Below are 27280 nucleotides of genomic sequence, written 5' to 3'. Positions count from 1 at the left end.
AAAAAAAATTTTTTGTAGAGACAAGCTCTCACTGTGTTGCCCAGGTTGGTTTCCAACTCTTTGGCCCAAGTGATGCTCCTGCCTCAGCCTTCCAAAGTGCTGGGATTATAGGCATGAGCCACTGTACTCAGCCATAAAAGGAATTTCTATAAATCCAAGAGGAAAGAAAAATCGGCCAAAAAAAAAAAAAAAAAAAAAAAAGGCGGGATTCCACAGAAGGATAAACAAATGACAGTAAATACATTTTCTACCTCTCTGGTAATCAGGAAAATGCGAATCAAGACTGCAATAAAATATTGTGTTTTACTTGTTAAATTACTGTCACAAATTTAACTTTGAGAATACTATGTATTGGATATAGGTCAATAGAATTTCTACATGTTGATTGTGAGGATATAAATCAGGATAGCCATTTGGAAACACAATTTGGTTTTGTCTTGTGAGAATGAGTATTCATATTCTTTCTGACTTTGCAATTACTTTCTCATGCATATTTCCCAGGAAATTTCTTGAATATACATGCTCCAGGAGACTTGCATTAGAATTTTCAAAATAGCACTGTTCATTGTAGCTAAAAAACTAAAAGAAAATGCAAATAACAATTGTTAGAAAAGATTTGTTAGATGGCAGTGAAATGAAAGAAGTGCAGCTACAAGTAGTATAAAGTTAAATGAAAAAATAAGAGCAAAACAAATTCCAAAAGACAGTAAAACACATTCCAAAAGGCAACATGATATCCATTTTATAAAGAGTTTGAAAAACAAGCCAAACAATGTTTTGATTTACTTATATACATATACACAACACAACTATTAAATGAATACCAAAAATGATAAGCACAAAAGTTAAGAGAGTAGCTGCCTGAGGTGATAGGCAGAAAGTACCATAGAGATGTATACAAGCTATTGTTAATCTAGTTCACAGTCATGTATGTTCATTTTGTTAGAAACAAACACATAAGGAAAGCAAGATGTAATTGGCATAATTATTGTAATTAATTCAAATTCTTTGTACCTGAGTTTCATTAAAAAATGTGAACTTATCTTCATGATCTACCCCTTTTCTTTAGCATAAGGTACAAAATAAGATCATATTTCTTTGTAATATTCAAATTAATTTGCATTTTTCCCATTTCCCTTGGGGGCTTGTCTTTTGGTTATATTCTCTGGGGACTGAATCCAAAGACTGTTTTCTCAGGCTGCCAGCAGGTGTCACTGTTGAAAATAGATGGTCACCCTGTCTGATGATGCCATTCGGACTGCCATGATGTGGAGACACCAGGTTGTGGGGGGATGCTGTGGTTTCTAAGGGCTTAGAAAAAACCAAGAGGAATGAGCTGATACTCATTACATTTGCATCACTGCAGAGCTGTTATTCTTAAATCTTGTGTTCAGGATTGGAGACACTGGTTCTGAAGACTTTTCTTAGGCTCAGCTGTATATTGTTTGTTTCCGGGCTTTGATTTTAACTTTTCATCCCTGGTTCTCCTCCTGCCATTTGTCATGGTCTGTCCCGAGCTAATTTTTTCAATTTTTTGTAGAGATGAGGTCTCATTATGTTGTCCAGGCTGGTTTTGAACTCCTGGGCTTGACAAGTCTCATTCTCTTTGCTCCACATAAGTTCCTTTGCATGTTAAAAATACACACTAAGTTCTAACCTTCCTCTCCTGCTTGTCTCCCATCTACATAATTAAAAGGGAACACTTAAGTAATTCTTTACAGAACCCAGGAAATTTGTTCAAAATGACTTTTGGTCTCTCCCAGAAGAAATAAAAGTTGCTGGCAACTTTTGAGTAGCAATGTGTTTTGCTATTTCTATGCTTTTGGCTAATAGGTATAAAGATATCTTTTAAAAATACTTTCATATACATGATCTCATCTTATTGATAATATAAGTCATTATTTTATCTCATCTCATTCACAATGTAACTATGAATATACTTCGAGATGAAAAGAGATATTTTGTTGTTGTTCCTCTTTCACCTCTTCAAGAAGAGCTACTAGCCAGGCGTGGTGGGGCATGTACCTGGAGTCCCAGCTACTTGGCAGGCTGAGGCTGGAGGATTGCTTGAGCTCAGAAGTTCAAGGCTGTAGTGAGCTGTGATCATGCCTGTGCATTGCAGCTTGGGTGTCAGAACAAGACTTTGTCTCTAAAAAAGAAAAAAAAAGAAAAAAAAACTACTAAGGAAGGTTCAGCCAGGACTAGCTATATATTTTCACGAGGTCCAGTACAAAATGAAAATGTAGAGCCCCTTGTTAGAAAGTTATTAAGAATTTGAAGAGATCACATCAGAGCATTAAGTTAAGCATGACTTCTTCAAAACTCAGCTCCTTGTATGACTGCACAATCTGCACGCCCATGCAGTAGCCCTAGGCAGAGCTGACCGAGATCCCACAGAGCACTGTAATTTTTATTCAAGCAGGACCCTGGTTTCTTCTAATGACCAGGGTTATATTTCATCTACATCTGGGGTATCTTGCCTCCCAAGGCTGTCCCATCAGAGCAACATGAACTTTCACATTCCAAAAGAACACAGACAAAAAAGGTAGGCCCTTAAACATGAGTAGATTTAAACCAGTAGCATCTGAGACGATTTTGGTATAATCATGTGAATTATTTACAAAGATAATAATTATGCTAAATTCCTCCAGATCTAAAAGTGTTGATGAGATGAGTTCTTTTAATCACATTTATACAAAGAAAAAATGAGGAAAGCAATGGGTAAGCCCTCAGTGACTAGCATGTGAGACAAAATATGGACTGTGACTGTCAGATCTTTCTGAAATGATAGAGGACAAATGTCCATTTTTCTGCTTGAACCAGAGATCCCATCCATGTGTGGTTGAGATCAGGCTCCTTAGAACCCTGCATAACTCAAGGGCTCAGAATTGTTTTATGTAATAGCAGACTTAGAGTCTTAAATGCTGTAGGTGATAACAACTTAGGTAAGCGGAGACTCCTGGGAGGATGGAGGAGTGGTTTAAGCTCATTGAGCTGTTAAACTTTTGAATGACAAGGATTTTGTTTTCGTTTTTTTTTTCACTTTCACATTTAATACCCTTAAGACGAATTGTTAAGTTATAAATCAGCACAGCTCACATAGTTGAGGTCTTCTGGTTCCATATAAACATTAACAGTAGTTAGAGAAGAAACAAAGAAAACAGTTCGTTCAGTAAGGAGTTAACAATGGAATCTTCTGCAGTGAGACAGGTATGTGGAAGATGAGGGATTATGAAACAAAGATCTGTGTTTTCTCTTCCTCGAGGTTTCCTTAAGGAGTAAATTTCCATCCTAATAATGCTGTCAATTGCTGGTTCATTGGTTCTTTCTTTTTGAATTTTGGTCATGTGTAGAGAGAATGTGAAGGCATGTGGAAGATTGTGGAAAGTGCAGGACTTAATATGAATCTGTAATAAAAGGCAGTCATTTTAATATGTGAACGAAATAACATGCTGCCTTCTGGCAGTGTAACAAGTTTCCTGGGAAGAATATTTAGAACCCTGAAAAAGGTTACCTCCTTATAAGTGGCTGAGCAAATGATCTATCACTGTCTTAACTATTAAGTGTTTATAACTGTCTTAAGTATTAAGTATTAAGACAGTTACCTGGCCTTTTTCCTTACAATCCCATTTCCTCTCTTTCTTAGGAGAAATCTTTTCTGGTCAAATGTGTCCTTGAACGTGGTGATTATTTACAACAATGAAGGAAGGGAAAAAGGAAGGAAGGAAGGAGGGAGGGAAAGAAAGTAGCTTTTGATAGCATGCTATATATCAGGCATTGTGCTAAGGCTATTCATATTATATATTATACCATCCATTTAATATGTTAAGATTCATTAACTTTAAATATTTGATAGAAATTGAACAATCAAATCAACAGCTTGGGTAAGGGCAAAATAATTCAAGGAAATGAGAAATAATGATTAGCTGGCAGAAGGACATAGTGAAGTCCATTAAGTCTTAAAAGTGGTTACTAGGCAGGGCATGGTGGCTCACGCCTGTAATTCCAGCACTTTGGGAGGCCGAGGTGGGCGGATCACGAGGTCAGGAGATCGAGACCATCCTGGCTAACATGGTGAAACCCCGTCTCTACTAAAAATACAAAAATTAGCCAGGCGTGGTGGCTCATGCCTGTAGTCCCAGCTACTCAGGAGGCTGAGGCAGGAGAATCACTTGAACCCGGGAAATGGAGGTTGCAGTGAGCTGAGATCATGCCACTGTACTCCAGCCTGGGCTACAGAGGGAGACTCTGTCTCAAAAAAAAGAAAACAAAAACAAAAAAACAGTGGTTACTAAAGCAGAGGAATATTTATTTACTAATGAAGCAGTAATCAAATCTAAAGACTAGGCAAAAAGAAAAGACATCACATAAGAAAACTCAGAAAATTCGGCTTCCTCCTCCCTACCCCTTAAAAAATAATAACAAATAATAAAAAATTTAGAAAAAATAGAACACTCCTTATCATTGTGCTCATGGTTCTGTAGTTCGATCACTTTCTCAGGGAATATAGAAAACACTTTTATTTTAACAATTTAGTAGAATAAAGTTTATTTATTCATAAGCGGAATGGGCAAACAATTCATTATGTTACAAATCTTTATTTCTTTGTGTCTGAGCTTCTTTTAGAAACAGCAGCAATGGCGACAAGATCTGACTTTCCATTTAACTCTACGGCAATCCATGTATCTATAGATGCTTACGTTAACAAGTTTAAAAAATAGAAAAAATGACCCTTGAAAACTATAACCTTTACAATACTGCTTTTACATTTAGCTTTCCTTAGACAACAAATGTGAAAGATATGGTTTTTGAAAGGTTCAAACTGATGATAAATGTCACATGAAGGAACTACGTCAAATAAATTATGAGGGATGTGATATTTAAATGGAATTAAAATTATTATTTGATGAATTCATCAAATAATCATCTGATACACCCCTCCATACTTTGTGGCATGTGTATGAGGAATTCAAGTGTGAATGTAGACATCATATTATGTGCTTCAAAGAACTTTAGTACTTAGAGCTAATTATCTAATTAAAATTTCTGATGGTTAAAAGGAAAATTAGTCAAGCTCTGCAGCCTATGACTTTAGACTTAGAAGGATTCAGCATGATGTTAACAAAAGTGGGATAGCAAGATGATTAATAATATCAAAGTGATTAAGCCAGGAACACAAAGAAGTTTGCAGGCAATTAAATCTTAAAATGTACTGTTGTTGGAACAGAAAATCAAGCACCACATGTTCTCACTCGTAAGTGAGAGCTGCACAGTGAGAACACATGGACACAGGGAGGGGAACATCACACACTGGGGCCTGTCAGGGGGTAGGGGGCAAGGGGAGGGAGAACATTAGGACAAATACCTAGTGTATGCGGGTCTTAAAACCTAGATGATGGGTTGATAGGTGCAGCAAACCACCATGGCACAGGTATACCTATGCAACAGACCTGCATGTTCTGTACATGTATCCCGGAACTTAAAGTAAAAGAAAAAGAAAACAAAGTACTGTTGTGAAATTGCCTTTAGCACAAGAATGTTGAATGTGTTTTAAAAGGACATTATTTGTTGTTGTTTTTGTTCTTTTGTGTTTTTTCTCTTTTTTTGCATTACTTTCTAAGAAGTAAAGTGATTTAAAAATAAACCAACAAATTTTGCTTTGGATTTCCTATGCTTTTTAACGAGCATACTGAAGATGGTCAGAAATCCTTTTTTCTTTTTGATAATACTGCATTTTCTCTCAGTGTTTTCTTCTGTGGTGATGCCTAACTGGTCAGTAGGTGGCTAACAAGAAATGACAAGTAACTAAAAACCTTAGTACCAAGAAGGAGGGAAATCTCTCACCTCTCTTTTGTTTTTCTTGCTATCTTTTTTTTTTCTGTGACAATGTTAGGAAGAGCAAAATGCTATATGCGCATGTTAGAAACCACTACTTTTTAATGTGTGTGTTTTTTAATTTTCATTTTTATGTTTTTTAACTTTTATTTTAGGTTCAGGGGGTACATGTGAAGGTTTGTTACATAGGCAAACTCGTGTCATGAGGGTTTGGTGTACAGATTATTTCATCACCCCTGTATTAATCCCAGTACCCAATAGTTATCTTTTCTGCTCTTCTCCCTCCTCCCCCACTCCTCCCCACTCCGGCCCCAAGTAGACCCCGTGTCTGTCGTTTCCTTCTTTGTGTTCATAAGTTCTCATCATTTAGCTTCCACTTATAAGTGAGAGCATGCAGTATTTGGTTAGAAACCCCCATTTCAGCTGCTAAAAATGAATATAGTTAATAATTGGTTGTACACATTTTAGACAGATCTGGATAAAACTGTTCTGATGAAACTCTTTAATGGATAAGTCAGCTGTTTCTGTAAACAGTATTTAGGGTGTCGGCAGAGACCTAAAATGCAGTTTGGTAGTGTTTCTATTTTGTGGTATGCAATCACCCAGGTGGCGGATATAAAGACCTTTAGTTCTATTGCTCAAATACGTCCCGTCATTTATCAGGCCGTTAGTTCTCTGCAAGTGGGGACAAGGCCCCCGAGGAGGAAGAATAACGAGGAGAAAACTGCCTTGGAGTCGCCACTTGGCATCAGTTGGAGGAAGCTTTTAATTTCAAATCTGTACTCACTCTCTTGTAACTAAATTAATTACTTTAATTAAAAAAAAATCATTACCCAAATTTAAGAACAAAGTGGGAAATCCCTTTTGACTAATGCTGGCTAAGAACACTGGCTTGAGGTACAACAGTGGAACTAGCAACACTTTCTTCTCTCACTCTGTTCTCCCCTCCACCCCGTATTTTCTCTGCGGTGTTTTAGGGGTCCTGAGAATTCCTTTCAGAAGGTCACGGAACACATACAGCCTTGTGTCTTTTCTTCATCGTACCTTCTGTGTAGAACAGGCTTTTTCTCTTCTGTTCAAACCCTACTCACCTATTGAGACCCAGATCAAAGTCATGTCCTCGCTGGAACATTCCTGTGTAGCCCAGCCTGAAACGATCTTGCCCATTTTTGATCTTTGATTGTACATTTTGCCTAGATCTCTTTTTGGTCAGGTAATTGCCGCTGTTGCTTTCACCTGTGGTGCAGAATCACGTAGGTTTTAAGTGTTGATGTGCTTTGTCTCTTCAGCTGCATTCTAGAATCTCTGCGGCAGGGTTTGTCTTCATGCTTTCTTCTTCCCTTCCTTGTGTCTTGCATATTGTGGCCATTCAAGAAAAATGTCTTACTCTATTTGTGATGTGCTCTTATATCAAAGAGGCCGAGAATTTATTGGTTTATCTCTTGGAAACTCGTAAGGTCTGATATGTGTGAGATCACTGAAGGCCAAAAGCATTTCCACAATATTAAGATTTATGCTTCATAGACAGCTCTTTTTCCCCTAACATCCTTTTTCAAAAGATAATTATTCTAACTCATGAACAAGTTACATTTCAAATATGTATGGAAAGAATAACATGCAGATTTTAATATGTAAAATGAGCATTCTGGGCCAACACAAGGAGGGCATGTGCTTAATTTTCTTGCAGTGGAGACGGCTTGCTTTCTAAAAGCTCTCTAGCCCTCTGCTCATAGCCTTGTGTGTGGCCTACGCATGGCAACTTGTCAGGCTGTCATTGCACAGGGCTCTGAGGAGGTGCAGTTGCTCTTCACAAAGAACTGAGGGTAGTCCAGCTTTGGTCTCCGCCCACCTCTGACTTAGCTGCTCTGGCTGATGCAATGCTTGTTAAGACCTCATGATTTGCCTTATAGATTGACTCTACCAGATAATTAGGGGTCATTAAATGATTCTTCTCCCTTAAAACAGCATTGGTATGAATAAAACAAAACAAAGCACAGTGAAAATAATAGAACACAAGATTAAAATTGTTTTCAAATAATAACCTCCTGATCCCACAGGTAATAGATCACAATCAAATCAAATCTCGTTATATATTTCCAACTCCTTGGAGGAAGAAGTATACGTATTGTCTAATAGATATCCATTCTTCCTACACAGGTAATAGTTAGTTCAATAATTTGATTTTTCTTCTTTTAAATTTCAAAGCCTGGCATAAAGTAAGAGCTTCCTAAATGTTGATAGTATAGAGGAAAGTATGGAGTAAATAATGATTTTTTTTTTTTTTTTTTGAGATGGAGTCTCTCTCTGTCTCCCAAGCTGGAGTGCAGTAGTGTAATCTCATCTCACTGCAACCTCCACCTGCTGGGTTCCAGCAATTCTGCTGCCTCAGCCTCTCGAGTAGATGGGATTACAGGCACGTGCCACCATGCCTGGCTAACTTTTGTATTTTTAGTAGAGATGGTGTTTCACCATGTTGGCCCGGCTGGTCTCAAACTCCTGACCTTCGGTGATCTCCCCGCCTCAGCCTCCCAAAATGCTGGGATTACAGGCCTGAGCCACCGCACCTGGTCAATAACCATCTTTTAAGCCAATCAGGTTACAATTCTACAAAATTACAAATAAAGGTTAAAATAAGTAAATGGGAAAGATCATGAGTAATATTGCAGCATAAATCATCTTCCTTGATTCTTCTCTGCCTTTCTTCAGTTTTTCTATGAAAGCATATATAAAACATAGAATGTTTATATTCTGACAAAATTCTATCTGTTCCTTTTTTTGAAGGAAACATTCAATTGCTCTGAATATGGAAATCGATCTTGCCCAGAAAATGAAAGGTCTCTGGGTGTCCGAGTGGCCATGTATTCATTTATGGCAGGAGCCATATTCATCACAGTATTTGGCAATCTTGCCATGATAATTTCTATTTCCTACTTCAAGCAGCTTCACACACCAACCAACTTCCTCATCCTCTCCATGGCCATCACTGATTTCCTCCTGGGATTCACCATCATGCCATATAGTATGATCAGATCAGTGGAGAACTGCTGGTATTTTGGGCTTACATTTTGCAAGATTCATTATGGTTTTGACCTGATGCTTAGCATAACATCCATTTTTCATCTTTGCTCAGTGGCCATTGATAGATTTTATGCTATCTGTTACCCATTACATTATTCCACCAAAATAACTATTCCAGTCATTAAAAGATTGCTACTTCTATGCTGGTCGGTCCCTGGAGCATTTGCCTTTGGGGTGGTCTTCTCAGAGGCCTATGCAGATGGAATAGAGGGTTATGACATCTTGGTTGCCTGTTCCAGTTCCTGCCCAGTGATGTTCAACAAACTATGGGGGACCACCTTGTTTATGGCAGGTTTCTTCACTCCTGGGTCTATGATGGTGGGGATTTATGGCAAAATTTTTGCAGTATCCAGAAAACATGCTCATGCCATCAATAACTTGCCAGAAAATCAAAATAATCAAGTGAAGAAAGACAAAAAAGCTGCCAAAACTTTAGGAATAGTGATGGGAGTTTTCTTATTATGTTGGTTTCCTTGTTTCTTCACAATTTTATTGGATCCCTTTTTGAACTTCTCTACTCCTGTAATTTTGTTTGATGCCTTGACGTGGTTTGGTTATTTTAACTCCACATGTAATCCGTTAATATATGGTTTCTTCTATCCCTGGTTTCGCAGAGCACTGAAGTACATTTTGCTAGGTAAAGTTTTCAACTCACATTTCCATAATACTAATTTGTGTATACAAAAAGAAAATGAGTAAACTTATTCTGCATGAATAAAATGGAGCAATAAACTCGAATTTAGAAGAATGAAGTTATTTAAAATGTGTGTTTTTGTGCATGTGTGTATTATTTTAGCTACCATAGAAAGCTCTTGGTTTCTAAGATGAGAATAAAAAAATGGAAGCTTCTCTTTGAGCCCAAAATCCCTCCAATAATTTTCAGAATTCTTTACACATCCACTACTTCCTGGTAGAGAAAAAAGAAAGAAAATTAGAAAAGTAAAGAGAACATGGAGGAAAGCCAGAGATGGAGCAAAGAGGACACACAAAAGCTTTTATACTGTTCAAAAAGGGTCAAAACATAGGCTGAGCTTGGGAACTGCTTGTCTGCCACTCCACCACAGACACTTCGTGTGATATTCCCATTTCATTTTTGTTCCTCAGTATCTTATCAGATGTACTTTGGAACATCAGCAACTAAAAATGATAGGTGAGTAAATATGGAAATAACCATTTCGAAAACCCATATTCTTCCAGGAGTCAGTTATGTGTTAGCTGAGAGTTAAGCCTTCGCTAGATTCTGCAGTTGTGAGAACAAACGTTTCTTAACTAAAAGAAGAAATGGCAAACTGAGTAACTGGGGCCACAGACTTCAGGCAGGTTTTCATTCAGGAGCCATCCTAATCACAGCAGCTAGTTAGTTTCCATGTTACATGCAGTAGAACTCTGTTCAGTGTCTTCCTTTCCTCCATAGGCTCATCCACATTTTGTATTGCTATTTGGTGTTCTGATGTTTCAATAAATGTGAAATACCTACTTAAGTTTATTTTGAGTCCATCTTTCCTTTTTGCTTGATATTTATACACATACTTTTCAATAACATAAGAATGAGAGGGAGAGATAAAGAAGAAAATTATTAACTTCAGGCTGAGACTCATTAAAAACTGATGGGCTGTGACCAGTGATGTGTTGGTATAAGTTCAACACTGGGCTCTAAAAAAAAGTTCTAATTTGTAGAGTTTGAGGATTTCCATGGTATATACATTTAAAAACCCTTTCCTTATAAGTGATTTTAACCTATAAGTGTAATGTCCTGAAAAGTTAACAAACTCTTCTTGAAAATAATCATAGGTGGTTCCAGTAAACCACTGGCTGCAAACAGCATTTTTAATGAAAAGCAAATTAGAATAGAAGAAAATAGATAATATCAAAATACATCACTTGCACTGAGGCTAAGTATAGCTTCATGAAGTTTTATTTTCAGATATATCTCTGTGAATGTGTGTGTGTGTGTGTGTGTGTGTGTTTGTATATGGTAGTGAACTGTGTTTCACTGAAATATTCCTTGTTTAATTTCTTCATTTACATTATAGCAATGAAAATTGTGAGTTTTCAAGAAGAGAGTAGTTGTATCCAGGTGCAGTTATGAAAGCAAATCTGTCAGTACCTTTTCAATGTCCTTTTACGTTTCAAAATGTAATCACCTTGCTGTGTTCTAGTGAGGATGACCGAGCGATCCAGCATCCTGCATACTTGCTGCCTTCTACCATTCACTCTGCCTTCATTTCCCAGGATTAGTAAAGTCATCTTCCTCAACACTCAGAATTTTATAGGAAGTTACAAATGTGAAAACTGAGCCTGGGGGATTTAGTGGTTTACCCTGGATTATACAACTAGTTATAAGTGCAGGACTAGAGCCCAGCTTTCTTGACTTCTTATCCTGTGTTCTTTGTTTACTGAGCTTTTTTATTTTTTCGGATTTGTGACATTTTAACTGGCTTTTTTTTCAAACTTGTACAAATCACTGAAGTAAAAATAAAAATTCTCTCCCATCCCAGTACTTTCTCATTACATTTAGGAATCAAAGTATAAACAGAAACCTTTTATGATTCAGACAATTATTCCCCCCTTAGATATTAGCCAGCGTTTAATTGAGCCCATACATCTGTGTATTTTCAATATATGGAAATGTCTGTACTTAATCTTCCTAGAATGATCATGAAATCAGATATAAAATAGTCTTTCATTTGGAAAAAAAAAATAAAACAAACTGGGCCATTAAAAACACACAGGGATGCCTGTAATCCCAGCACTTTGGGAGGCCCAGGTGGGCGGATCATGAGGTCAAGAGATGGAGACCATCCTGGCCAACATAGTGAAACCCTGTCTCTACTAAAAATACAAAAATTAACTGGACGTGGTGACGTGCATCTGTAGTCCCAGCTACTTGGGCGGCTGAGGCAGGAGAATCGCTTGAACCCAGGAGGCGGAGGTTGCCATGAGCTGAGATCGCACCACTGCCCTCCAGCCTGGTGACAGAGTAAGACTCTGTCTCAAAAAAAATCAAAACAAACAAACAAACAAACAAACAAAAAACCCAGGGTATTTCAGTATCTCTTGAGAAAGTTAAAAGAGTAATCCCACCGGGACTCCACAGTTAGTGCCTATCTGGAAGCTCCTGGATCTGAGTTCTCTACTCCAGTTCTCCTGAGAGCAGAAGCAAACTTATATAGGAATCAGATATCTTAATCCTCTACACTGAACTTTCCGGAATTTCCTGATATCACACCTGTGAAGCCACAAGAAGAGGGTGATTGATTCACAACTAACATATCAGAAAAGGGAAGGTACTGGGTCAATAAAAAGAATTGGAAATGTTCTATTCTTTTTAAATTATTGCTGATTTATTCTCTTCTTCAAAATAAGTGAATAGTGATAGTTGCATTTTATAAAGAATCAGAAATTGTTGAAATGGGTTGTAATTGAGAAGACAGTTTCTAACTAAAAAATAATCATTATAATTTTCTGGTGAAAGAAAGGTCTTAATTTTTCCATAAAAATTCATTTGACAAGGTTGGTAAATTTTTATATAGTGGCATATAAAATACTTTTGCAAAGTACAAGAACTATGCAAGACATGATTCAGTAAACGTAGTTAGGTATTTCAACAATGCTAAAATGCACTTTCCTCTCTGCCAGTATATATCAATAGTTTTAGACTTCAGTCTTAAATTCCAAGAGCCCTAGGGCTGTCAGAATTTAAAGGAGAATTATTTATGACATTATCCAAATTTGTGTTCAAATGAGAAACCTTTAAAAATCTGCTTCTTTGTACGTATAATCTGAGTTAATACATTGAAGAAGTGGAACACTAATAGCTCGTATCTTCCTTTGCTTATCTTTCTTACCTGTTTTTCCAACAAGGAAAAATGAAATTATAATTTATATTGATTTATATGTTTGTACATACATACATAGGTGGCAATGGCAATTGTAAGTTCTTTGCCCAGATAGGTAGGTTCTAGAAGAGGAGAACATGTTTTATGGCAGTAGTGACACCTTTATTTGGTGCCAGGTGGAGCACATGTACAAATGCTTGCCTCTATGGTCAGAACCACGATTACAGTCTGCTACAGGTTATATGGTATTCATCCTGGAAGGCTGTGAAAATTAGATTCCTAACTTGGTATTGCTGTTAAGTCATCTCTGCCTCCTACTAAAATGAATGTGTCCAGACAATCAAAGATTCTCTTCAACAAGCATTAACTCCATGATATATTGCATTGCAAATCTGACTTTTTCCAAATGTATGTGGTTGGAGATATGCTAACCTTAGTCAGTGCTTGAAACTAAAACTTGAGGAGGAAAAGGAAAAGGTCCCAGCGGGAAATTATTTGTAATTATTAATATTTGAACATTTGTAACTTAAAAACTGAGAATTTCATAGAGGCTATGTGATTCAACATAATAGATGACACAAAAGTCTAAAAAAGCTAAAGGAGCTAGCATAATTTTTATGAAGAAAAGCAGGGAGGAAGGTAGGAACAATGTTAATGACCACAAAGATCTGCATGTCAACTTCAAATGTATAAACGTATTATGAAACAGTAAAAGTTTATTTGCAAATCAGTTATTTGGAAATTAGAATACAGTTTTCCAAAAGAATATTGTTAGTTTGTTAAAGCTGGTTATTGTGAGCCTCACTGTGTTCTTACTACACAGATGCCCACTGTGGAATGTTAAGATAACGATGAGGCTAGAAACTGCACCATATAATACATATTTGTAAATATTTCATTTATGGCCTTCTCCAGTTCTGAAAGTATATGAATTTTCCTTTGCACATAGTGAAAGATTTGATCGCGTGTTGAAACATCTTATAGAATCCTCCCAATACTTAAAACACGAAACAGTTACTTATACGTAAGACCTATGTGAGGTTGCTTAAATGTCATGACTGTGATCAATAAGGTCATAGGGGCAACTGGGGTGTGGCTGAGTCTCCAGTGTAATCATAAACATTAACTGCATATGTATTCATGGATTTAAATACTATATGAGTTTAACTGCAAGTCTGTATTTTGCAAGAATATTTCCTTTTATCTTTGAGAGTATGTGAGTTTTAGCTGGAAGAAAATCCCCAATTCCTCTAAGTGGTAGATAAGGTGCGAACATCACATATGGGACTGAAAAGAGCCAAGACAACCCCATCTTCACACCTCAGTGGGACACTGAGGGGTGTCATGCCACTGGCAGCAGCACCTCCCAACTGCATTTAGCTGAAATACTTCCACTTTTGTTTTCTTCTACTAACACTGTCTATCTCTGTTCAGAGTCAAAATCTCTGGTTTTCTCATGCTACAGGATCAGTAAATTATGTCTACACAAAATCTCTCAGCTCCTTCTGTCTAAATGCTACTTTGGGAGGGGTTATTTTATAAGAACACCATCAACAATTCAATTCCAGAAGAAATTTTCATGAAGTGTACTCCTGAAACGAGTCCATTCATTTATAGGGATGATTTAAGCACATTGAATTAATTGCTTTCATTGAAACAATGCAGATATTTTTAAAGCAGTAATGATTTACAATTTATGTGTAGGTTTATTCATTGAAACATATGTCTCTAGTGTATACTAGAAGCCTTAACTTACATACTGAGAATCCAGTGGTGATGGATAGACAAGTTACTTGTCTCATGGTGGTGAGTTCATATATTTTTTAACACAGATATAAATTCAACAATTATTTCTCAAGTGCTATCACTAACGTGCTCAAATGGGGCCCAGGCTAGATGTTCACAACATTTCCTTGGTGAAAACCAAAGAATAAAGAGAGGCAGTGAGTGGAGGACTATCTATAATGGAGAGAAAAGTATCCTCAATATAATTTTTAACAAGAGAAAAGCACACATGTTTATTTAATATAAATTTTACATGACACAGGATACTTCAATAATGAATACTGCCTCAAAACAGTAAAAACTGTGCATTTTTATGAACAGTCATGCAAAAGTATGACAAAAAGATATGATATAATAGTAATAAACTGGGGGCTAACTTAACAAGGCCTGTTTGTTCAGATTCTTCCTGGTATCTCTGTGTGACATTCTTTTCCCCCGAGTATAGGACACAAGAGGGTCTTATGACCTATTTTAAGAGAAGACCAGATCATTCTTTTAGGGTCTGCTTTAGGGAAGAAGTGGGAGAAGGCCAGAGTAAACTTACTTCCACTATTTCCTCAAATGCCAAGGTGCCATGTTTTGGGGTACCCTATCCTGAACCTGATCAACTTTTCCTTTAAAATTTTTTGAAATTACGATGGATACATAATAGTTGTACATATTAATAGGGTACGTGTGATATTTTGATACAGGAATTCAATGTGTAATGGTCAAACCAGAGTAACTGGAGTATCCATCATCTCAAGCATTTATTATTTCTTTTGTGTTAGGAATATTCCAATTCTACTCTTTTAGTCATTTTAAAATATATAGTAAGTTATTATCAACTATAATCACCCAATGTGCTACTTAATACTAGATTATATTCACTCTATCTAACTGTATTTTTGTACCCAATAACCATTCCCTCCTTATCCCCCTCTCCCCACTATCCTTTCCAGCCTCTGATAACCATCATGCTGCTCCCTATCTCCATGAGTTCAATGCTTTTTTTTTTTCTCCCTAAATAAGTGAGAACGTGAGACATTTGTCTCTCTATGCCTGGCTATTACAGCTAACATATTGTCCTCCAGTTCCACTCATGCTGTTGCAGATGACAAGATTTCATTCTTTTTTATGGCTAAATATTAACTAATATTGATCAGGCATGTCCCAGAACTGAAAGTACTATTCATTGAATCTCTGTATTGAACCCCAAACTTTATTTCATATCTCTCTTTCATCTTGTCTCTCTGCTCTTCTGTTTCTTATTTGTTTACAAGAAGATGATTTAAAATGAACCACCTTTCTGTTACCAGTGATTCCACAGTTTCAGAGCTGGAAAAACCTGCAAGGCTCCTCATCTACCCCAGCACACCTCCCATCACTGAGAGTTCACAGCTGGCTGATGGCAGAAGCTGGACTAGGAGAACTCTCAATGCAAGCCTCTTTTGCTACCTCCTCTTTGGAAGTCGTTGATGTAAACCTTTAACTTAGAGAAACGAGGGAGTCACATGCAACAGTCAGCTCTATAAAAGGTCCTCCTAAGACTTTCCAAGGAGACACCTTCCTGTGACTTGGCAATAAGAAATGTCTCTAACCAGCAAAATTCAGATTCTTTTGTCACCAGGAAGTTCCTTTTCTTCCCTGTCAGTCGAGAAGAATGACAGAATCAAAAGGAAGGAAGGGAACTAATAGCACTTTGAGATGAGGAAGGGGTCCGTTTTTGCTCTTTTTCGGAGGTTATTTTTGTGCTCTTTCTTAGGATTCTAAAGGAAAAACTAAACTGAATCTGCCTAACTAGATGCATCTGTTAAATGTACACTGCAGTTGAATCTTTATATAACTTGGGAGAATTCAGCATAGGCCCAGGGTGTCTCCTCTGTCTGATTCACTCAAGATTGAACCTACTTTTCTGTGACCCACTAAGCAGACTCCGTGCTTTGTTATAGGCACAGTGTCAAGCTTCTTTTGAGGTTGCCAGGGAGTGGCTTTTCAGGGTGATGTGTATTCCAAAACAAATAGCAAAGCAAGTGTGACAATTCATTGGAAGTTTTTATTTATGCGATTTGTCCACCCTCCTTTAATCAGCCCACTGTGACCAAAAGGAGTCATGTGAGACTTGAGTAACTGGGTCTGTGAGTGTGGAATTTGTAATTTTTATTGGTCTCTCAGGGATGGAACGTATGACATGGCTTCACTAGTTAGAATCTCAGAGAAGCTGTAAGACTTAAGAAATACAGGGAAGGAGCATGAAGAGTAGAGGACAGGAGAGGCAGAAGAAAGGACGGGAAGAGAGTAGCAAACAGAGAAGCTATGAAGCATTGACCCAGGTGCATGGTTTAACTCATAGGCACATGGCTTTCAACAGCCATGTTTCATGGTACTGCATGTTTTGGCAGCAATATGCCATTTATAACTCTTAAAACACTTGCACACTGTTTACAAATGAAGATTGCAAATTATCAAAAGAATGCCTAAAGAGAAACTTTGGCATTTCACTTGGTTTTTGTGTATTGAGTATTTTTTATGATGCAAGAGATGTTAGCAGCCACATTCAAAACAGTTTCTAGGAATGTGTCTGTTCAAAGTGAAAGCTGACCAAAAATTCTTGAAAATCTCCCAATTCTTTACCAGGAATAAAACAGTCAATAGATAAACCTATGTTGGATACATGGATGGATAGATGGATGAAATAGAATTAAATAGGATAACACAAGAAAAAATACACAATTGAAAAATTTCATTTTTATAATGCAGCAAGTAACTCAGAAAGCAAACACAGTTGATATAATTTAAAATATTTAAATAAATTGCAACTGAAGTGAATTAATAATAGATAACTTTGAACACTCTTGTACTATTAGGAGCTGAAATTTACTGGAATCATTTTAAGAAGAGAAGAAACTGTGACTCATCCTTCTGGAAAGAAATTTCAAGTGGTAAAGCACCATGGATCTAATTTACATTCCCGAAGACCTATCCAGTTGTCCAAAATTTGTAAATAAATCCTGTCCTCCCACCAACCGCTCTTTTCATGTCCGGGTGATAATGTATTCAGTTATGACTGGAGCCATGATTATCACTATTTTTGGAAACTTGGTTATAATAGTTTCTATATCGCATTTCAAACAGCTTCACTCTCCCACAAACTTTCTGATCCTCTCCATGGCAACCACGGACTTTCTGCTGGGTTCTGTCATTATGCCATACAGCATGGTGCGATCAGTGGAGAGCTGCTGGTACTTTGGAGATGGCTTTTGTAAATTCCACACGAGCTTTGACATGATGCTCAGCCTGACCTCCATTTTCCACCTCTGTTCCATTGCTATTGACCGATTTTATGCTGTGTGTTACCCTTTATATTACACAACCAGAATGACGAGCTCCACCATAAAGCGACTGCTGGCATTTTGCTGGTCAGTTCCTGCTCTTTTTTCTTTTGGTTTAGTTCTGTCCGAGGCCAATGTTTCCGGTATGCAGAGCTATAAGATACTTGTCGCTTGCTTCAATTTCTGTGCCCTTACTTTCAATAAATTTTGGGGGACAATATTGTTCACTACATGTTTCTTTACCCCTGGCTCCATCATGGTTGGTATTTACGGCAAAATCTTTATCGTTTCCAAACAGCATGCTCGAGTCATCAGCCATGTGCCTGAAAGCACAAAGGGGGCAGTGAAAAAACACCTATCCAAGAAAAAGGACAGGAAAGCAGCGAAGACCCTGGGTATAGTAATGGGGGTGTTTCTGGCTTGCTGGTTGCCTTGTTTCCTTGCTGTTCTGATTGACCCATACCTAGACTACTCCACTCCCATACTAATATTGGATCTTTTAGTGTGGCTTGGGTACTTCAACTCTACTTGCAACCCTCTTATTCATGGCTTTTTTTATCCATGGTTTCAGAAAGCACTCAAGTACATAGTGTCAGGAAAAATATTTAGTTCCCATTCAGAAACTGCAAATTTGTTTCCTGAAGCACATTAATAAAAAGCTGTTGTGAAAGTGAATAGAATATTGCAAATGAGATTGTTATTATTTTGACTTGTGACATATACCTTACATCCCCAGAAGACTACAAACATGATACTATTAAATTTCAATAGTTGAGGTAAGTGTTCTATCACCTACACAAGAGGTACATTCACTGTCTTTGACCGGTAAATCTATTATTCAATTATTTGTTAATTGTTAACTCACTTCCAATCCACACTTACCTCTAACTGGTGGGGAAAATGTACAAAAGAAATATAAAACATAGTTCAGAATAGGTTGGCCTAGATTTACATACATGAGACAATTAAAAAGCAATATAAGAATTTTTTATAAAGTGTTGGCTTTGGTTCCTATCTGATATCATTCTAGGAATTCAGGAAAAGGAAGATCATTGCGGCCTGTGGGTCCATGAAGGAAGTGGGCCTTAAGGTCGGCTTTTATTATCAACTAGTGGCCTGCCTTATCATATGTCTTGGGAGAATCATTAACCATCATTTTATAAATTATTCAGTTATTTTCTGATACCTTTAGGCTCACTACAAAGAGTTTTCCATAGGTGAGGCAGATTGATTATGAATCAACATATGCAATTTGAGCTTTTGCTTTTGCGATTATTTACTTTGTGATTTACATTTGAAATGACTTTCTGGTTCTTGTTTCTCTAGCATCTTAATCTGCTTGGTATGTCTTCATGATTGGCCAGCAATCACAAGGTCTCTCCTTGTCCTTGTTTCAACCACTTTCTCCAAAAGTCTTCCTTAGGGTGCCCCCAAACAAATTTCATCACACCATAATACCTACAATCTATATCAGATCATTACCTTTGGTGAACATTTTTTCAGTGACTTTTCTGTGAAGCATTAAGAGATCAACAGAACCTTCATGAGTTGGGAAATACATGAGCACATATGTCAGTCATGTCCACAATCCCCTCATACCTGGGATTATGTTGTAGGAGGGAGAAGAGGAAAAGGAGAAGGAGACTAGAATATTCCCTTTTCTTCCTTTTTTTAAAAAAAAAATTAAGTTTTTTTGTACGTTTGTTTTTGAGACAGGGTCTTACTCTGTCACCCAGGCTGGAGTCCAGTGGCACAATCTCAGCTCACTGCAACCTCCACCACCTGGGCTCAAGCAATCCTCCCACCTCAGCCTCCCAAGTAGCTGAGATTACAAGTGTGTGCCATCACACCCGGCTAGCTTTTGTAGTTATAGTAGAGACAGGGTTTTGCCATGTTGTCCAGGCTGGTCTTGAACTCATAGGCTCAAGCAATCTGCCCTCCTCAGCCTCCGAAAGTGCTGGGATTACAGGCATGATCCACCCCCAGTGCACCCAGCCGAATGTTCCTCTTTTCCTGACCAAGGTCAGCCTTAGGTCAAACTTTGAAATAGGATATTTTAATTTTGTCTTTTTCCTGTCTCTTTTCTAAGTTGTTTTCTCCCAATACCCAAATACTCTTTGTCCTAGATCCAATCATGGAAAATTATCCAGGCTCAACTTCCATCTCAAAGGGCATTGTAAGTCAGTAAGGGCTACCTCCCTGTCACCATTGTTACAGTTTTTATTCCCTCTACTTGTTAGGCAAATAGTAAATGTGCCTAATAAATGCATAATTGATAGCCGTAAAATATTCTCATTTTTACCAAAGGATATTTAACTTTGCATAATTACCAACGGATAATCCAGTCTAAAGGCTGATCTAGATTTGAATAATTTTGGCTCTATCTAGGAGGGGACATTAGGGTGAGAAGCACTGCCAAGCGCCTTCTTTCTGACAGTCTCACAGGACAGTAGACATCACCCAGCCATGCCTCTCCCTTCACAGGTGAGGACATTAAAATTAACTTTCTCCACTTCTGTAGTGATAGATCGTTTATACCCGGTGGTCCTTCTACTTTTGGCTTCTTTTCAGTTCCTGTTTTAAAAATTCTTATTTGTTTCTCCACTTATTTATTTATTTAATTTGGAGAGATATTTATTTAAACTTTTATTTTAGAATCAGGAGATGCATGATCAGGTTTGTTACCTAGGTATATTGCACGATGTTGATGTTTGGAGTATGGATGAATCCGTCATCCAGGTAGTGAGTACAGTGAACTGTAGGTAGTTTTATTCAAAACTTACTTCCCTCCTTGTCCTCTCTTGTATTCCCCAGTGTCTACTTTTACCATTTTTATGACTATGTGTACCCAGTGTTTAGCTCCTACTTATAAGTGAGAACAGGCGGTATTTGGTTTTCTGTTACTGCATGAGTTCGCTTAGGATAATGGTTTCCAGCTACATACACGTTGCTGCAAAGGGCATGATTCCATTCTTTTGATGGCTGTATAGTCTTCCATGGTGTGTATATACCACATTTTCTTTATCCAGTCAACTGTTGTTGGGAACCTAGGTTGATTGCATGCCTTTGCTATTGTGAATAGTGCTGAGATGAACATATGGGTGCATGAGTCTTTTTAAAAAACAATTTCAATGTTTATCTAAGATTCAGGGGGTACATGTGTAGGTTTGTTACATAGATATATTGTGTGATGCTGAAGTTTGGGATATAAATAATCCCATTAGCCAGGTAGTGTCTACTTTTTTAACTCTAAAAACTTCGGTGTATATGTTTATCTCTTTGTGTGTGTGTGTGCGTGTGTGTGTGTGTGTGTGTATGTGTGTGCGCCCATGTACTACTCTGGAAGCAGCATTAGATAATTTAAAGAGGGGAGGGAGCAGTATAGGGACAGCTGGCTTCAGTATTGGGACACTGGCACATGGCTGTTAGAATGAGAACTGTCTGTAGGTATAAATATATCTAGATAGACCTGGGATAATCTTTTTGGATAGACTTAGCTAAGTAGCTGCATGAAACCTATAGCTGTAAGGTTATATGGGATCTGTGTATATTCATTAAGATAGACATTGAGTACTCATTAAAGAATATAAATATTCATTTGGAAATTCATCTGTAATGTGCCTTGCCTCCCACCCCTGTCTTCTTCTCTCCAGTTTCACAGCTTTCCAATAGATTCTGCACAGTAATCTGTCATTGACATTTTTCTTTTAAGTATTTTAAACAGTTTCTATGCTAGATCCTTTCATAGGCCCCAAGCCTTCTCCACCCAGTCTGGGTAGGGGGTTGGCCTGTACAAACTGGATTAAGGCGTTCTCCTGCTCAAGGTTTCAGATGACAGTTCACCATTGGGAAGCACCTGCAGGAGATCAGCTGGTGGAAGGAGGGTGAAGTCAGGTACTTATCCCAGGCAACCTTTCTGCCACATTGCCCTGGGGCTGGTTGTGTTCCTCTAGGAAAGGCCATTTGGAGTCCCTCTCCATGCAGTCATCCTCTCAAATTTCCCATAACTGCTACCTTCCCCTGCCACTTCTGGTCTAGCTGAGGTGGTGGTTCCCTGCTATTGCTACCCCTGGCTATGAGACTGCTTTTTTCTAGTTCCCTTAAACACTGCCCACACCACACCCTAGTAAATGGTCCTTTATTAAGCTCTCCTCAATCAGCCAGGTTGACTGTGCCATCTGTTTCCTGTTGGAGCTGACGAAGGTAGCTTTTCATTGCTCTGAGATAAAGTTTTGAAATTCTTCCCAAAGGCATCACATTTTGCACGTACTCAACTTGGTCTTCTTTGTCCTTGCACATCGAATGTCTCCTCCCAGTTGCATACTCCTCTGAAGGAATCATTGCCCCCTCAGTTAGTCATTCACCCTGTTTGTCCTATGTGGGGGCTATTCACCATCCTCTTTCATTTGGCTAATTTCTTTTTTAATTTTTAAGATCAGTTTGAGTTTTCTGTGTTCTTTTTGTGTATAGAAAAGATACATCAGCCTGGCACGGTGACTCACGCCTGTAATCCCAGCACTTTGGCAGGCTGAGGCGGGCGGATCACCTGAGGTCAAGAGATCAAGACCATCTTGGTCAACATGGTGAAACCTCGTCTCTACTAAAAATATAGGAATTAGCTGTGTGTGGTGGCGCACTCCTGTAGTCCCAGCTACTCAGGAGGCTAAGGCAGGAGAATTGCTTGAACCCGGGAGGCGAAGGTTGCAGTGAGCTGAGATCGAGCCACTGCACTCCAGCCTGGCAACCGAGAGAGACTCCATCTCAAAAAAAAAAAAAAAAAAGAGAAAAAGAAAAGAAAAGATACATCAAAGTACTTTGGCTTTTATAACCAATATTTCATTTAGAAAATGATATTGAAAAGCCTAGATCTTCCTTAAAATTTTACTTAATATGTAACTTTTATTTAGTTTATAATTTATAACATAAACAGAAGTTATTCTGTATATACATTTAGCAACTTTTAACAGCTTTCAAGTGGCAGTTACAGGCTAGTGAATTCAATTCCCTTAATATTTTATCTGAATTTATTAAATAAGTTCTCTTATTGATGATTTAATTATCAGACACACAAAAACTTCCATAATACTTAAACTGTAAACTTAATTACTTACAAATACAGTGAATTTGAAGATTCCTAAAATTATAATACTTTTTACATTAAACTCCTCTTGTGCCTTTCAACTTAAAAATTATGTCTAAATCAACTATTTAATAATATATTTTAAATGATAATCACAAAGTTATTTTAAGTATTTAACATGCTAAATTCTCTTAAACATTACCAATATTATAAATGACAAATATATAAAGATCATTTCCAAAATGAATACCAGCGATATCGATTTCCCTTGTCATTTCTTTTTTTTTTTTTGAGAGAAAATGTATTAATTATACGCACATAATACATTCATGCAAATGCACATATCCTAAGATTTACAATGGGAAAAACTGGCTTTGATTGACCATTGTTTGTACTAAATAAGAATACTAATTTTGCATCATTAGATTTGTCCCAAATAATTGCTGACAATTTTCTTTTCTTTTCTTTCTTTCTTTTTTTTTTTTTTTTTTGAGATAGGGTCTTACTCTATCACACAGGCTAGAACGCAGTGGCACAATCATGGCTCACTACAACCTTGACCTCCGTGGGCTCAAGAAAAGATATAAATGAGTCAAACTTTTACTAGAGATTAAAGAATTCACAGGATGAATGCATTATCTAGCATTTGGTAATAAGTGGACGGAGCATGAGTTGTATTTCAACTACGTTTTCTCCTTCCTCTCTCCCACCCTTCTTTCCTTCCTCTCTTCCTTCCTTCCTTCCCTCTTTTTCATTCTTCCTACCTTTGTACTTGTGTGAGGCTAGCCCTTATTGTCCCTCTGAGGTCATAGCAATGTTTGCACAGAACTGAAGCTCCCTCCCAGAGCCATTTCTCTGGTGACTTAGTCTAATCTCTTGCTGGCAGCACACTGAAGGTTGTGAAAAGACACACTGGTCAAAAGCAGGACATAGGACACTGCCCCTAGAGGCATATTTTAGGCATAAATACTGGTAACAGCACAGCCTGCTAGGAGCCTACCTACAATAGTGTGGCCCCAGGTTCCTAGGAAATGAGCAGGGCAGACAGCGAGAGAACACAGTGCAAATTTGCTTGGTAAGGAACCAGATAACTCACCTTTCAATGATATTAATTTTACCAGCCTAATTAGCCAAATTTTGGCAAGCCAAAGGAGAATATATTAGAACAGAAAAAAATCAGATAGGTTTATTGTCTCCGTTTGCTATTTTTGCATGTTGAAAGACACCCCTCTTAAAATACTGACCCATAAAAATAAATCTGGCTCATTTTCTTAAATCGCTGAGATCTGAAAGAAACAATGATGCGAAGACCCACAGCAAATCTTTCTTAAACCTAACTTACCAATAATTTCCCTTACCTATGCCACTATTGTATGGATGAGATACATCAAAGTAAGACAAAATTACTATTTTTGTGAAAGTGGCTGCAGAAGTAGATTGTTTGGGCTATGTAATCAGTAAGAGAAAAATCATGCCTGATAAAGCAGGTATGATATGTCCTCTCCTAATTTTTTCCATTTATTTACAATGCATTGTTGAACTAGTTGAGCTATATTTCCCCCTTTTTATTTGACAGAAAGATGTATATACTAATAGACTTTTAGAGTTCTAGTACTGGAGAAAAAAATTATTGCATAAATCCCCTTTTCCTTGAAATTCCAATAATTGTTTACATTTTCAAAATTATTATTTCAGAGTTCTTGTATAATGTTTCATTAGTCTATCATCTTCTCCCTTAAAGAACTACATTTGAACTAAAAAACTATGCAATTCTTGCTCTTCTCTCCAGAATTGTCAACGGATGTTTCTTTCTGCCTCCTAGAAGAAATAACTAATAATTTCCATGGGTAGTTATTTGCAATGTTATAAATTAATTTAGCCCTTTGTTGCTGATGCTTGGGGAAATGTTATCAGTAAAAAAGAGAAAAAGGCACAATCATAAGTGAGATGTCATAAAGGGCTTAACTTTATTTTATTTTGTTAAAAAATGCTGTATCTATCTTTTCTGAAGGCAAATCTCCAAATAAAAGGAAACTCTATTCTGTTAAGTTTTAAATAATAAACAAAACTCCAACTTGGTTTAATTGTATAATCATTTCCCTTTAGCAAATAAGCAAGCCAGCAGTCATATTTGCATGTGGTTACTTGTTTTCATAACTTTTCGCCAAGACCTTAAGATAGGAGTTTGAAATTATTCTTATCTTTGCCATTACCTTAACAATTCACCCATGTAATAATTTTTAAAATATATGTGTGTGTCTTACTCTATCTTCTTGTCTTAATCTAATACTTAAATGTTTAACCATTTCCTTAATATATGTAACTGTAATATATGAGAGAATACTGTTAATTTCTAGAAGTTGTTTCATGCCATATTTTTCAAATAAATAAATAAATAAATAAATAAATTCACTTTACAAACCGAGGAGGTTAACTTATATTCTTTCAGTAAATAGATTTTCAAACATGGAACTTAAAACTTTAAAACCTATGTAATGAAATGTAAAATTTTGTATGGGAAATGCTCTATTTATGAATATATAGTCGCAAATGCTGAAGTGACTTTATAGTTAGCTTTCTTAAAGATTGATTTTTAAAAGAATTTTAAAAGAATTGAGGAAAAGTTTTAAAATTACAAATGCAGGGGAGATAAACAGCAGGCTAAATTTAACTTATTAAATAAAGTATTAGATATTAAGATTTTATTATTTGCAACCTTTTAGAGCTTTGGAACCAAAGTGACTAGTAAACAATTTATTTTGTGTATTCTGATTGCTAGTCTGCACTTTATAAAGGAGCTGAACACATCTTTGTTCTTCTTACATTTTATTTCCCTATGGCTTGGCGTTTCAAGTAAAACTTAATCGTTTGGTATGTGATTGGTATTTTTTTTAAAAACCCTAAAACAATTTAAGAAATCAAGTTACTATACCCAGAGCAAATAAAACATATCATAATGGTAACATTTCAAATAATACACAGATACTGGAGATAATTGCTAAGCTATTATAGCAAATAGTGAAAATAGTATTTTTAAAAGTGCTTATATATTTATTAATGTCTTTTTCAATTAAATCTGGTGAGGACGTGCTTGTGGGTTCATTTTCCCAACAGACCATTTAGTTTTAGCCTATTCTCAGGCCAAAGTCCATTTCAATTGGCCTTAGATAGCGTTGGTCACCAGAATTACACATCCAGCTCCGGCGCTGGAAAAACAAATCAAACCATGTCATACTCTGGGTGAGTCAGTCTCATTATTTTCACATTATAAGGGCAACAGTATTAATTATACAAAATGATAGATTAAGCAGTGAACACTCACACATATCACATTTGTTACGAATATAAGACAAAAACGGGGGGAGAGGACCTCAACTTGAATTTGGATTCATGAATATAGCTGCTAAATGAAAGGAGATAAGCCACAGATTATAGAATCTTTTATTTGTGGGTTTTTCCTTTATATTTTTAATTGTTCAAGTATAATTTTGTTATCCTCAGTATATTTTTAATTTGCCATAATATAGCTCAAAACTCTAAAAACTATGTTGTTCTCCACGCTGGAGAGAGAAATGTTTCCTTAATTGAATAGTATGTCATAAGTGACAGTATGGAAAGCACTGGCAAATGCCCACACATAAAGCTAAAAAGAAGCATCAGCCTAATCTTCAGATCATAATTATTGATTAAGCTAAACATTAAAAAATAGTTCCATAGTTCTTCATAATCCTTGAGGAGCTTTTATTGTTTAAAAATTGTCCAATATAAGTGGGACAGGAAAAACTCAATCTGCCTACGGATTTGGAATCCTGAGTTAAGGTTAATATTAGGGCAACTGGAATGTGCATTCACCTCCATTACTGAGACGACGATGACCTAATAGCAATCCAGTTTTCTTTAGCCCCTTCCTATTCTAGAGGTGGTTCTTGGACTAACAACACTGGCATCTGCTGAGAGCTTAGATGCAAACTCTCAGCCCTCCCCCAGAATCAGAATCTGTGTTTTAAAAAGATGCCTCTGTAATCCCAGCACTTTGGGAGGCTGAGACGGGCGGATCACGAGGTCAGGAGATCGAGACTATCCTGGCTAACACGGTGAAACCCCGTCTCTACTAAAAAATACAAAAAACTAGCCGGGCGAGGTGGCAGGCACCTGTAGTCCCAGCTACTGGGGAGGCTGAGGCAGGAGAATGGCGTGAATCCAGGGAGGCGGAGCTTGCAGTGAGTTGAGATCCGGCCACTGCACTCCAGCCTGGGCGACAGAGCGAGACTCCGTCTCAAAAAAAAAAAAAAAAAAAAAGATGCCTAACTTTGTATGCATGCAAAGTTTTAGGAAGCAGTGCTCCTGGTCAG

General features: G+C 37.2%; 2 protein-coding genes across 2 annotated transcripts; both read left to right on the top strand.

The window, feature by feature from the left end:
* The first annotated feature begins 2493 nt into the window (after nt 1-2493).
* LOC112623485 (trace amine-associated receptor 2) lies at nt 2494-9614 on the top strand. Its single transcript, XM_025383937.1, has 2 exons — nt 2494-2545; nt 8617-9614. Exon 2 carries the CDS (start codon nt 8692-8694, stop codon nt 9610-9612), a length of 921 nt encoding a protein of 306 aa, XP_025239722.1. The 5' UTR covers nt 2494-2545; nt 8617-8691; the 3' UTR covers nt 9613-9614.
* A 431-nt stretch (nt 9615-10045) lies between these two features.
* LOC112623663 (trace amine-associated receptor 3) lies at nt 10046-18516 on the top strand. The gene is made up of 2 exons (XM_025384230.1): nt 10046-10063; nt 17384-18516. The coding sequence occupies exon 2, from the start codon at nt 17469-17471 to the stop codon at nt 18498-18500; it is 1032 nt and encodes a 343-aa protein (XP_025240015.1). The 5' UTR covers nt 10046-10063; nt 17384-17468; the 3' UTR covers nt 18501-18516.
* The last annotated feature ends 8764 nt before the right edge of the window (nt 18517-27280 follow it).

This window comes from Theropithecus gelada, chromosome 4 (genome assembly GCF_003255815.1).
Source record: "Theropithecus gelada isolate Dixy chromosome 4, Tgel_1.0, whole genome shotgun sequence".
Classification (NCBI taxonomy): domain Eukaryota; kingdom Metazoa; phylum Chordata; class Mammalia; order Primates; family Cercopithecidae; genus Theropithecus; species Theropithecus gelada.
This window is presented reverse-complemented; position numbering and strand designations above follow the sequence as displayed.

Excerpts from the sequence above, each read along its gene's own strand:
- LOC112623485 (XM_025383937.1), top strand. The coding sequence starts at position 8,692 with ATGTATTCATTTATGGCAGGAGCCATATTCATCACAGTATTTGGCAAT.
- LOC112623663 (XM_025384230.1), top strand. The coding sequence starts at position 17,469 with ATGGATCTAATTTACATTCCCGAAGACCTATCCAGTTGTCCAAAATTT.